The sequence below is a fragment of the Lepisma saccharinum genome, chromosome 6 (genome assembly GCF_977018435.1).
Source record: "Lepisma saccharinum chromosome 6, izLepSacc3.1, whole genome shotgun sequence".
Lineage (NCBI taxonomy): Eukaryota > Metazoa > Arthropoda > Insecta > Zygentoma > Lepismatidae > Lepisma > Lepisma saccharinum.
In genome coordinates this window covers 24,704,099-24,716,131 of record NC_139234.1, presented here as the reverse complement: position 1 = coordinate 24,716,131, position 12,033 = coordinate 24,704,099, and the positions used below count along the sequence as shown (strand labels likewise).

Genomic DNA, 12,033 nt, shown 5'->3' with positions numbered 1-12,033 from the left:
CGACTGGCTCTGCCAGGATATTCGTTTCTTGCTATCTAGCAGGCGACATTCTTCCCACCTCTCGTCACCTGATTCGTGAGTAACAGTGCAGGGTGGTAGTGTAATAGTGGCACAAGAAGCAACATATGATTCCGTGAAAATTATGCCGCATTTCCCACTGCTCTTCTGTTTACTGGCCTTGAGGTGTAGTGTGCATTCGGGAATCTCGCACCGCACGGATCGCTGGCCTCCATAAGTGCAAGAAAGATGCTCAAACCTGGGATAACATCAAGCTTCAGAAGCTTCATTGACATATTAGGTCAATCACTTAACATGAGCGGCAATCCTAGCCTCACGATGGCGTAGTGGTAACATCGTTTCCTTGTAATCAATTGGTTGCCGGTTTGATACCCAGTAGAGGAACATAGTACAGCGTGTTTCGTAAGTCTCTCCAGTATTTTGAAGTTTGACTGTGCGTTATGAACTCACATGCAAGAGATGAAAACATAGGGGAAATGTACAACTTTGTCTCTGACAGATATCTTAGCAACATAAGCTTCAAACCTAACCTGCCTAACCTATCCACATAGGCATATAATAGCATAATAAGCATATAAATAGGTTAGGCAGCTTAAGTTTTGTTTATTTAAACTATTATATGCATAGATGGATAGGTTAGGCAGGTCAGGTTTGGTGCTTTTAGCATATATATAAAAAAATGCTAAGGTTGTCCCTAGCCGCTCGTCAGATGGAGTGGCTTAGTTACCTGTTTCTCCGCTAGGAGGCAGTAAACAATAAGCGACAAACGAGACAACTCATGAACTATCGCTCGTATGTTCTTATGATCAATAATGCACAATAAAGTCATATTTTAAACAAGAAGAGTCAAAAGTACAACTATAAAAGACAATATGTAGAATCATGAAGAGAAAAATCAATAAAACAAACAGAATAATGAAGAGAAAAAGGTAATAACACGGGAGCAAATAAAAAAAAGTCGGTGAAAAAATGGGGAACATTAGAATGAAAGAAGTTGAATAAAAGGTAGAGAAAAAAATGAACGAAGCTAAAAGCCAACGGATCAAGGAGAGGTAAAAAAATAAAAAAAGAGAAAAGAGGGGAAGGACTGAACACACAAAAATCACCACAGTAGAATAGATTGTTACGCTCTGTGCTCGGTGTAAGACCACAGCGCCTACTGTCAGCATGCACCTTTCCCGTGTAGCTCTTGTTTCCCCGAGAGAAATGCCTTGGTGGCTAGAGATAAACGGAAGCTTACCTGTCCCCGTGCCGGCGGCTGAGCTGGTCGTACTGGCTGCGTACGACGCATGCGTGTTTACAGAGCTTTGCGCTGGATTACATGCGGCTCTGGAGTTGTATGTGGAGCTGAGAGAGGACAGGGGGTCGTGAAACATGTACGGGTAGCCGGAAGTCGGATCCCTCTGCTGTAAGCAGCTACTGCTCATACTGCTCAGACTAGAAGACATCGAACTGCAACAGAAAAAGAACACACATGTTACAATTGAGTTAGATTTAGGGACTGCATAAATTATAGTCAACATGTTGAACATGGCCGTTGCCAGAAATTTTTGTAGGGGGGGGGATCAGACAATTTTTAAAATTTGATTAGTAGAAAGAATAGCAACAATAATAATAAATATTATTACGGTTATAATTATTATACAATAATAACTATTATAAACTAATAAAAATAAATAAATATTATTACAAATTATTAACATTACAAAAATGTGGAGACTTTTTAATACTCCAACAGATGAGTGAATACCCAGCACGATTGTTTTACATTATACATTATTACATTTCATACCGGTAGTGTACTGAAATTTATAGTTATGTATTTTGTCTAACTTTTATACACCTCGTTCAAGAAATGGCTTTAAAAGTTAGGGGAAATCTTTACTTATAAAGTTTATATTTTTTGGAAACTGTGGAATCATTTATTCTTTTGATTCAATGGTATAATATGAAAATATATTTGGTTCCTGTATTTTATACTCAATTTTGTCCACCTAATGAAGTTTTTAATTTCGTTTTTCTAATACTAACGAAATGAATTTTATTTCTTTTATTGACAATGGCAATAACATGCTTTCTGCATTTTTGTTTCTTGAAATGAACGATTTAAATTTCCGAGGGTCGATGGACCCGTTCGACCCCCCTCCCGACGACCATGATGTTGAATTGTTTGTAGTGGCTCATTGGATACGTAACAACCATACTTGGATGTTCTTTTAAGGAAATCAGTCAATATGAGCGGAAATTCCTACATCGGCATCCATAAGAGAGCAAGAAAGGGGCACGCCACTCTCTGGATGTCAACATGAACGTCCGGAAGAGAAAGGGGGTTGGGAACGCCCCCCGGAAAAATTAAAGTCAATCAAAAATTATACAGGGTGTCATTTTAATGGCGCCCACGGACCACAGAAACGTATAGAGGACATCAAACAAACAACTTTTCCCAATAACATTTTTCTCGTTGGTGAATCCTTTCGGCGCTACAGTCGTTCAAAAAAGCCTGTTTTGCCGCCTGAATGCTGGCAACCACACAGAACATTGGATCGTATCTGTGGCGTCATTTCCTGCGGCTGAACAGTGCACGGCAGTGTTGCAAGGAACAAACAAATTTTTGGGAAAAATGACAGACTACCAACCACATTATGAGCTGTAAAATGAAGACAGGAACGCGTCCAATAGACCGAACATCTAGGGTAACACGGCCTACCAGCCAGAAGGCCAGCAGTCATTCCCTGGAAAGAGGGAAGTGAACCAACGATACGAAACTTATATCGCTACATTTTCAACCATTTTTGCCCCTTGCCGCATAATGCCGTGAATATACATTGCATTACGTGTTACTTACCTTTGGAATTTTGAGTTCTTTCATTTCTATTTTGTCAACTGTTCAGTGTGTCACAGACAACGAGTATCAGAAGGACGAAGTTGATAGACTAAACTGTAGATGTCAACTTGGCAAATAAAATTTGCAAATATTTGATATGTAAGCTGAGACAAAATTCGATATTACCACTTGCTTTTGAATACGTTGTTTTTCTATCATTTTTCGTGTCGTTGGCTCACTTCCTGTTGGGTTACAGAATGTGATTTCTCGCTTTGTTTTACGGTACATAATGTGGCTGATTGTAGCCATGTCATTTTTCACAGAATATGTGTGTTCCTGGCAACCCTGGAACGCATCGCTTCACGACAGGAAATGCAATCAAATGTTGTGTGTGGTTGTCAGCATTCAGGCGACAAAACGGGCTTTCTTGAACGACTGTAGCGCCGAAAGGACTCGGCAACGAGAAAAATATTACTGGGAAAAGTTGTTTGTTTTGATGTCCTCTATACGTTTCTATGGTTCGTGGGTGCCATTAAAATGACACCCTGTATATTTCACATATACACTTTCATTTCAGCCACAGTGATATATGTTTATTGTAAAGGCGTTGCAGGAACACGATAACTTCAAATTGAAGGAGTGTCTTTTGAAGGCAACTCTATTATGGGGTATAATATGCCTCCCCCATTCGAACAGTACATTGTTTACCTCTCCGTCGAAAAATCCCGCGGATGATCGTGAATGCCTATGTTCAGGGTCAGATACATTGATTGATTGATTGATTTTACTACGCTTTTCTGGCTGATCGCGAAGATGAAGATAAGCGACGATATGATGAAATTGTCAAAGGGACACTCACAAAGAACACCCATGCCGGAATTCGAAACCGGAACCCCTGGCGTCGTAGCGCGCTCTACTAACCCCTCCGGCGCTGGGGTCGGCAAGAAACCGGTAAAGAAAATTAGTACAGGTTGACCAGTTGTGGCGCCAGTCTGTGTGGTGTGGAGTGTGTGGCTGTTCAGAAGAAAAAATTCATTATCTGCACACATTGTCGAGGTAGGGTTCCGAGATTTGAATTCTGGTCTGGGTGTTTTTTGTGAGCGTTTCTTCATCAATTTCATCATATCGTCACAATCCTCATCTTCGCGATTAGCAAAGAATGGCAGAAAAGCAAAGTAAAATAAACAAAATCAACCAATCAATCATTAACTACACATTTTCATTGCATTTTCATCACGAAATTTGCCTATTGAATTTTGACAGAGTTGCCAGGCAGTGGCCCACTCTTGACGCGCCCCCTAAGGTTCTTAGTACTGACGGTAGTAATCTGTGACATTGTCAAACTGATCACCGATTGTTATTTTTATTCCCGTGACGTTCTTCTTGAGGTATACGACTATTTATATTTTTTCTTAAACAACCTTTCCCGACAGATTAGCGAGGCGTTTCGGTTAGCTTCCGTGCCGGTATGAAATACCTCTCCGACCCGTCGGAAAATTAGTCTTCCCGGTAATTGTTCTTAATCCCGAATTACGATGGTCTTAACTCGGCCACTTTCGTCCGTGGAAATGCGGCCGGATCCACTTTGCCTCGCTCGCCCCCTCTAGCTGCGGTTCGCCCAACTATTCCTAACGGCGGCGGATTGAGGATGTCAGACGAAGATAAGCCTCCGCGTACTGACACACGAGGGCTTGAGCGACAGCGGGGTTTGTTGGTGGGCCAAGGTTGCGAGGGGGAAGGGGGGGGGGGGCGGATTAAGGTGGGAAGAGTGCGGCTCGGGAGAGAGGAGAAATTTGATCGGACCGGAGAAGACGTGTGCTGCACGTAAAATGCTGTGGCGCCTGATTCAGGAGACTAATAGCATTGACGGATGCCTCTGCCCCCTTCCTCCTCTCGCCACACGTGTTTTTTTCTTATCTCCTTCCTATGTCATATCTTCTCACATCAAGAACCCTTCTAAGTTTCTGAGAAGGTTTCTCGTTAATACAGGGTGTCCGTAAAGGAACTACTGAAAAAGATGCCACGTCTCTAAATATACTGTATTTACTAAGGCTGAGCTGATACCGATACATCGGAAAGTATGGGTTGTGATTTATTTAACGATACCGACCGATACCTTACCGACATTTTGGTCTTTCACGGACTTCATAAAAATGACGCGAAACACTTTCTCGGAGTCTAATTATGCTGGCAATTGTGCAATATTCGAAGTTCCTTTTGTTTTTGCATCAGTTTCGTGTAGAAACCTGAATTTGAGGATAAGGCAACATGTAATTTAATCAGGGTGGCCACTTACCGGAAATTCCTTGAATTCCGGGAATTATGCTTGAATTCAACGTGAAATTTTCTCCGTAGACGTGAAAAATTGCAACTTTTATTAATCCAAATCGCATTGAATTTATGCATATTTATGAATGCTCTGAGGCAAGTTCTTCACAGTTTAGCGTTTATTTTTATCCAGGAAGGAAAAAAAAAGAAGCGATATCGGATCAGCCCTAGTGTTTATAGCTCTACCAAGATGGGAAGAACCTCGGCGAACTCACATACTAAACTAGACAGTCATTTCTTTTTTTCCTATCGCTTCCCCCCCCTTCACTTGTTCCCGGGTGACCCCGTTTTGCCCTATTTGTAACTTTCCTACCTTGCATTCTTGTCAAAACTTAAACAACGTTAAATATTCCGTCTGCTTTCGCTGCGTACGGTTTACCCTTTCGTGATGATGCAAGCACTTGGTACCGAATAAAGGTGACGACGATGCGTTGAAGAATGCTGCACAATTTGGCAATGTAGGCATCTGATTGCATCGCCCACACCCCCTCCCTTCGCTTACGGTTGAAAATTGAACGAAAGTGACGAGGTTTTTCTCTTCTTGGTCAAGCTGTATTACGTCGATGGTTCGGTAATCGAGTGAAGAATTCGACATTCTAGAATCATGTAAAGAATTCTAGATTCTAGGAACAAGTTGCGAATTCTAGATGTTAGAATCATCATCAACATCTAGAACAGAGCCCAAACTACATCTAACGAATTCTAAATTCTAGAATCATGTAAGGAATTCTAGGTCCTAGAATCACATAAGGAATTCTAGATTCGAGAATCGAGTGGCGATTTCTAGTGTAAAATCATGTAACGAATTCTAGACTCCAGAATCGAGAAGCTAATTCTAGATTCTTGAATCATTTAACGAAATCTAAATTCGGAAATCGAGTGTCGAATTCGATATTCTAGAATTATGTAACGAATTCTAGATTCGAGGAACAAGTGGCGAATTCTAAATTCTAGAATCATGTAACGAATTTCACATTGAGTCGAGTAACAAATTCTAGATTAGATTGATTGATTGATTTGCTTTATTTAACTTCGCTTTTTCGTGCCACTTTTGGCTAATTTGCGAAGATGGGGATGAGTGATGATATGATGAGATTGATGAATGGCCATTCACAAATATCCATGCCCAATCCGGGATTCGAACCCGGGGCCCTTGGCGTCGTAGCGCGATGTGCTAACTACTCCGCCACGGGGGCTGACTCTAGACTCTAGAATCGGGTAACTAATTTTGAGTCGAAAATCGGGTACCGAATACTGGAAATGGAGAATTCAATAACAAATCTGGGTTTGAACTGGAACCGTTCTGAATTGGCGTGATTCGAATTCGGATTCAACCTCACAATCCTACTGCAAAGGTATAGGAATATATCGCTTGTATGTTAGGCTTCGTGCAAGAATGCTGGCTGTTGGTTCGATCGTCATTCCAGTGACGTTTCAAATTGAACGATCGCTATTCCGATTTTTCTAAAACTAACAATTAACCTGGAATGAACCTATACATACTTGTGCCGCTGTAGTTTCCAGCATGTTGACTCTGTTCCAGGTTCGCCCGCACCCGGCTAAAGGCTGTGCACCATTCATTAATGGAGAAGTTTAGGTGGCGTGATTGACCCTTACACGAGAGTATCCTATACATAACATCAGGTGGGTGAAATAACCAGTCAGTCAGCGGAGCATGTCCTTGAAATGTGCCCGCATTCTATATAATGTCTAACCGCGGAAGACACGCCTAACTCGAGTGTAAGGGTCCAAAAGAAAGGGGGGTTGCAAGTAGAAGAAACTACGCTGTGGGTTTCGGATGAATATTTCATGTGTATGAATTGGATTCTTTAGTGTTGATCTTTCTTTTCTATGACGACATTACTGATGTCAACAGTAGGCGATTTTAACTGAACCTGTTTTCCCTTGTGAGTTCTACACAGCATTCCCTGACATTCGCTACGAGACTTGGCGGAAAGCGGCCCGGCGTCAGCGCCTGTCTTTCCCGGTGAACGGGACCGCGACAGTCGCACGCTACAGTCTGTTTTTTTTTTTTTCGTTCTCCCTGCCTTCGCTCTTTTTCCCTTTCTGTTGACGTTGCAGACTGACGCCAGTATAATCCTCCCTCGGAAGTTGTGTTGTGTCGTGTCCGAGTGGTGAAGAGTGAAGATAGTGGCTTAATATGGCACCACAAAAGTTTACATTACAAAAAAGGATTTATCTTGTCGAGTGTTACTTCGAAAAGAGGAATTGTGGAGAAGTGCGACGACGTTTTGCAACTAAATTTCCTGGTGTTCCCGTTCCACATAGGACCACTATATTAAACCTCGTAAAAAAGTTTAGAGTAACAGGGTCAGTTCTGAATAAAAGTGGAAAGAAAAATGGGGAAATCTAAAAAATAAAGCATACAAAGACAATCCGCACACCACCCGTGAGTTAACAGAGAGTATTGTACGAAAAATCGGGATAATTACAGTAGATGAACTTGCACGTGTAAATGCCAATTTCCTTCGGAGATGCCAGAAATGTGTTGCAGCAGAGGGACATCATTTTCAACACCTTCCGTAGTCAAGGTTAGTAAACAATATGAAAAACTGTAATTGTAATAGCCGACTCTAGCGACTGTCGCGGACCCGTTCACCAGGATAGACAAGCGCTGATGCCGGGTCGCCTTCCGCCGATTCTCGTACCGAATATCAGAGAATGCTCTGTATTTGCAACCTCCAACACTATTTCGTCACTGGACTATTCCAGTCAGCGCATGCGCACATTGGTCGATGGTCGCAACTAACTCAAGCGAACTGTAATGCTATTGGAGACTGAAAATGGCACTCTCCCTACCGTGGTAAGGCACCCGGTAGAAACAAATGACATCATCCGTACTCTACGAGATTGTTAATCCACCGGTGGGATTTGCGTGTGAGTGTACGAGATCATACTTTTGATCGCAACTGTACAAGTGTCGTTGCCATTTTATTTTACTGCCTCTCTCCCCCGTAGTACAGGCTTTAGTGTAGCTTCGGCGATAAACATCTGCATTTGGCGATTCCAGTACAGTGAATATACTTCCACTGCCTTTGTCTTCATTGTGTTATTAGCGGGGAAAAGTACAATTGACTTTCACGACAAAAGGAGGACTTTCCTAATGAACAATTGTTTCTGAATGATTCCTGTAAACAATACAGGCTTGTTGAGCTTTGTGCCATTGTACAGTGATCATCCGACGCGCTAGCTATTCCTTCTTTTTTCTCCCCTCCCTCTCGACACCGAAACACGACGAAAGAAATCAATATGACGGCACAAAAGCACTTTGTAATTGAATATGGAGTTAATCATTTTGCGGAAAACCCCCACAAAACATTGACGCTCAGTTAATGATAAGGGAGAGAGAGACAGAGAGAGAAAAAAAAATATATGGGAACGAACCTGTACGTGTCTGCCATTGTCCCGATGGGTTGCGGAATTGATGGATACATGGAATTGAAACCGGAGTTGATTGGCAAACGGCCTGCTGTTGACGATGTCGTAACTCCAACTTGCTCCACTGCGCGGCGCTGGTTGCGCAGTTTTTCCTCCCTCCGCCATTTTGCTCTTCGATTGCTGAACCAGACCTGTGGGAAGAAAGAAAGAGAGCGGGTAAATGATCAGACACAAGAGACGAGCGACGAATTGACAAGCCACATAACAAACCATTTTGTCCTTTTTGTTCTTGTATATTAAAAGATATGTTCAAGACAGTACCTGTGTAGATGGACAGTAGCGTACCCAGGGTTTTATTTTGGGGGTCGACTGATCCTGAACACCAGTGATTTATTCACCCCGACGACTTCTAACCACCCTCAAAATTAACTCAACATACCCCTATTTTTTTTCACAAAGGTCCAATTTCTGACCATTTTTCGCTCTAAACTTACTCTTACTCTAAATATGAATTTACCCCCAGATAGAAAATTCTGGACAAACCTCTGCTAAAGACCTCTGCCCAGCAGTGGCGTAGTATGGGAATTCCGGGTGGGAACGCCAAGTCCGAAGGAAGGGTCGGCACTTTTTTGCATAATAATTTACTTATGGAATTAGGTCGTCACAGGTATTGTTTATTTGCCTGAAATCAGCTGGGTTATCAATAAAACGTCATCTATGCATGTTTTAGCTAGAAAATGAGATGCCTCACTATGCCACAAATGTTTTGAACTCTGGTGTTTTATACTTTTTGGTATGACGCAAGTAATTAGAAAACCTACCTGAATCACAAGCGCCTCTGAACAACAGTAGACGTCATTGTTGTGGGCGATCCAACTACTGATTGATTTGATTTATTTTACTTCGCTTTTCTATCACTTTTGGTTAATCGCGAATATGAATATGAGTGATATTTATGAAGTTGATGAAGGGACACTCATAAAGAACACCCGTGCTAACGCCGGGATTCGAACCAGGACCGTCTGTCGTCTTGGCGCGCTGTGTAAAACACTCTGACACGAAGGTGGGTGGATGATCCAACTATCGTACACTCTACTGACGTAACAGTGCCGATTAGTAATTCAGACCACTGTTTATTGCAACTTGAAAATGTTGATAAACATTTTAAAATAATTTTGTCTACAGACCATTCGATGTTAAGAGTTTTCAAATGAATGCTAAACATTTCCATTGACACAATAGTAAGCAGTTAGATACTAACGAAAAAATAATAATAATAATAATAATAATAATAATAGTTTTGCGGGTTAAGTGGTAGAGCAGGCACAGGCTGAACTTCTACCACGAGGACTTCACCAACTTATTTGACAAAAACTATATTTAGTTTTTAATACACATCGCTGTTCGTGCGATAAATTATACAAGGCAATGGTCATTAAGAAATGATATATTTGAGTTTGGTAAAGTTACGTCAGTCAATATTGTGTATTGTAGCATCACATAGCACGAGTGGCACGAGCGGGAAGAACCGGGTAGGAATTCTACCGCTGTCGTTTGCTTCAGAAGGCAGGAAGGGTCACATGAACCAATCACGTAGCCCTCTGCTCCATACGCTGGCGTACGAGAGAGCATTTGCGCGCGTGCTGTAGAGATCGAAGCTTACCCTCCAGAAAGGCAGAAAGGAATATAGAGTTCTTTACGCCGAACCTTCCCGGCGTCCAGGCAGGAAAGGCATTGAAAAAAATGCTGGAACGAGTGTTGTTAGTTGAGCGTTGCAAGCGGATCGCGAAAAGTAGCTATTCTAATGCCATGAAGGTCAAACATATATGAAAATAGTCAAGATTTACTTTATATTTACAGCATTTACGTATTTTTGAAATTTTAAATCAGGGAACGCCGGGCGTATGGGCGTACTATAACGCTACGCCACTGCTGCCCAGAGGGGGTTTAATGCGTCGCAACCAGTGATGTGCGTCTACGCGTGAACAACGATAGTCTACATTCTACACGTACACTATTTTATACTCTTAGATTACGTAATCTATGTAAACAACATGACGAAAGGTGATAACTTAGCAAAGGGCGCCGTGGTAGTAAAACAAAATTATACTGCGTATCAGTTGCTGATGCGTAAGGAGAACTTTTCATACTCTTTCTTCCAAATTCGAACAATTTCTCACTTAGGAAGAAACCTAATATAGGAAATATTCTAGTGTCTTATGGGGAAAAGACCACTCTTGCCTCCCGACTGGCATCTATTGTTGTTTTTTGCATACTATTTATCTTCTTCCATACTTGATAATAGAAGAGAAGAGAAATTTGTTGTAAATAGGATTCTTTTCATTTCGTTAGGAACCAATATAATTGAAAATGTCACTTTCCTTTCATGAAACCCTTGAAAATTAATTTTAATGCACTTTATATTGTCTACGTAGTCTATGTAAACTACAACCCAATGTAATCTACGCGTAGATTACGTGTAGACAACGCATGTAGACTAGTGTTGCCCACGAGACGAGACTTTGGCCTGTCTCGTCTCGTGGAGCCTCGTGGAAATGCTGTCCCGTCTCGAAAATATTCGTTTGTCTTATGACACATGGTCAATCTCGTCTCGTCTCGAATTTTGAAAAGCCTGTCCCGTCTCGTCCCGTGGGCAACACTAATGTAGACGTAAACGTATAGTCTACGGCACATCACTGGTCGCAACTCCTACACCGTAAAAATTTGACTAGAGGAATGACAGTCTAAGATCGTCAATTTTCGCAGCCATCCAACTACCGTAAACACTGACCAATACCGTTTTAAAAGTATTATGGGCCATAAAAAAGCAACTCTACTTCATTTTATATTAATGATTCAGTTTTTAAAAACTGAATGTATATTTACTATTAGTGCTCAGCCGATATCACTTTCAACAGATACCGATACTCTTACCAATTTCCACCGATTGTAATGAAGTTATCTGCTCGTCCATGTACGGTGGCGGTACATGTGTCCAAATTGTAATCTATAGTCCCAATGAACCTCTGTTTCATAAAACGATTGTTCTCTAAATACCACTAAAAAACAAACCATTTTAAGCGGTCACGAGCAATTTCGCTCTTTCCTTCTGCTTTATTCTTATATTTTACTATTTTCTGCATTATTGCGTCGTTTCATTATCTATATTTTTGTTGTATACTATTAGCATATAATGCATAAACAATGAACTTTGTGTTATGTATGTAGGGCAAAAAGCAATTGCACGGACTTAACGAAAAACAATCTTATAAGCATAAAAGTAACCCTTGTAAACACAAGATATATTATCACTACTAACATATTATTATCATCATCATCATCATCATCATCATAATCGCTCTGTATGAAACTACTAAATAAATATATGAACAGGAATTTATTTTCGATCATTTGGAAGATCAGACAAGAACATTTCGAAGATAACAAAATTACACATTTAGGTG

At 41.2% G+C, this 12,033-nt stretch overlaps 1 protein-coding gene across 1 annotated transcript in view; it reads right to left on the bottom strand.

The window, feature by feature from the left end:
• toy (paired box 6 protein twin of eyeless) overlaps nt 1-12,033 on the bottom strand; it is a 140,586-nt gene that overhangs the window by 16,099 nt on the left and 112,454 nt on the right. Inside the window, exons 7-8 of the mRNA XM_083124604.1 lie at nt 8,576-8,760; nt 1,259-1,470 (exon numbers count right to left, since the gene is read on the bottom strand). Coding sequence (XP_082980730.1) covers nt 1,259-1,470; nt 8,576-8,760 — 397 coding nt within the window. The remainder of the gene's footprint in view (nt 1-1,258; nt 1,471-8,575; nt 8,761-12,033) is intronic.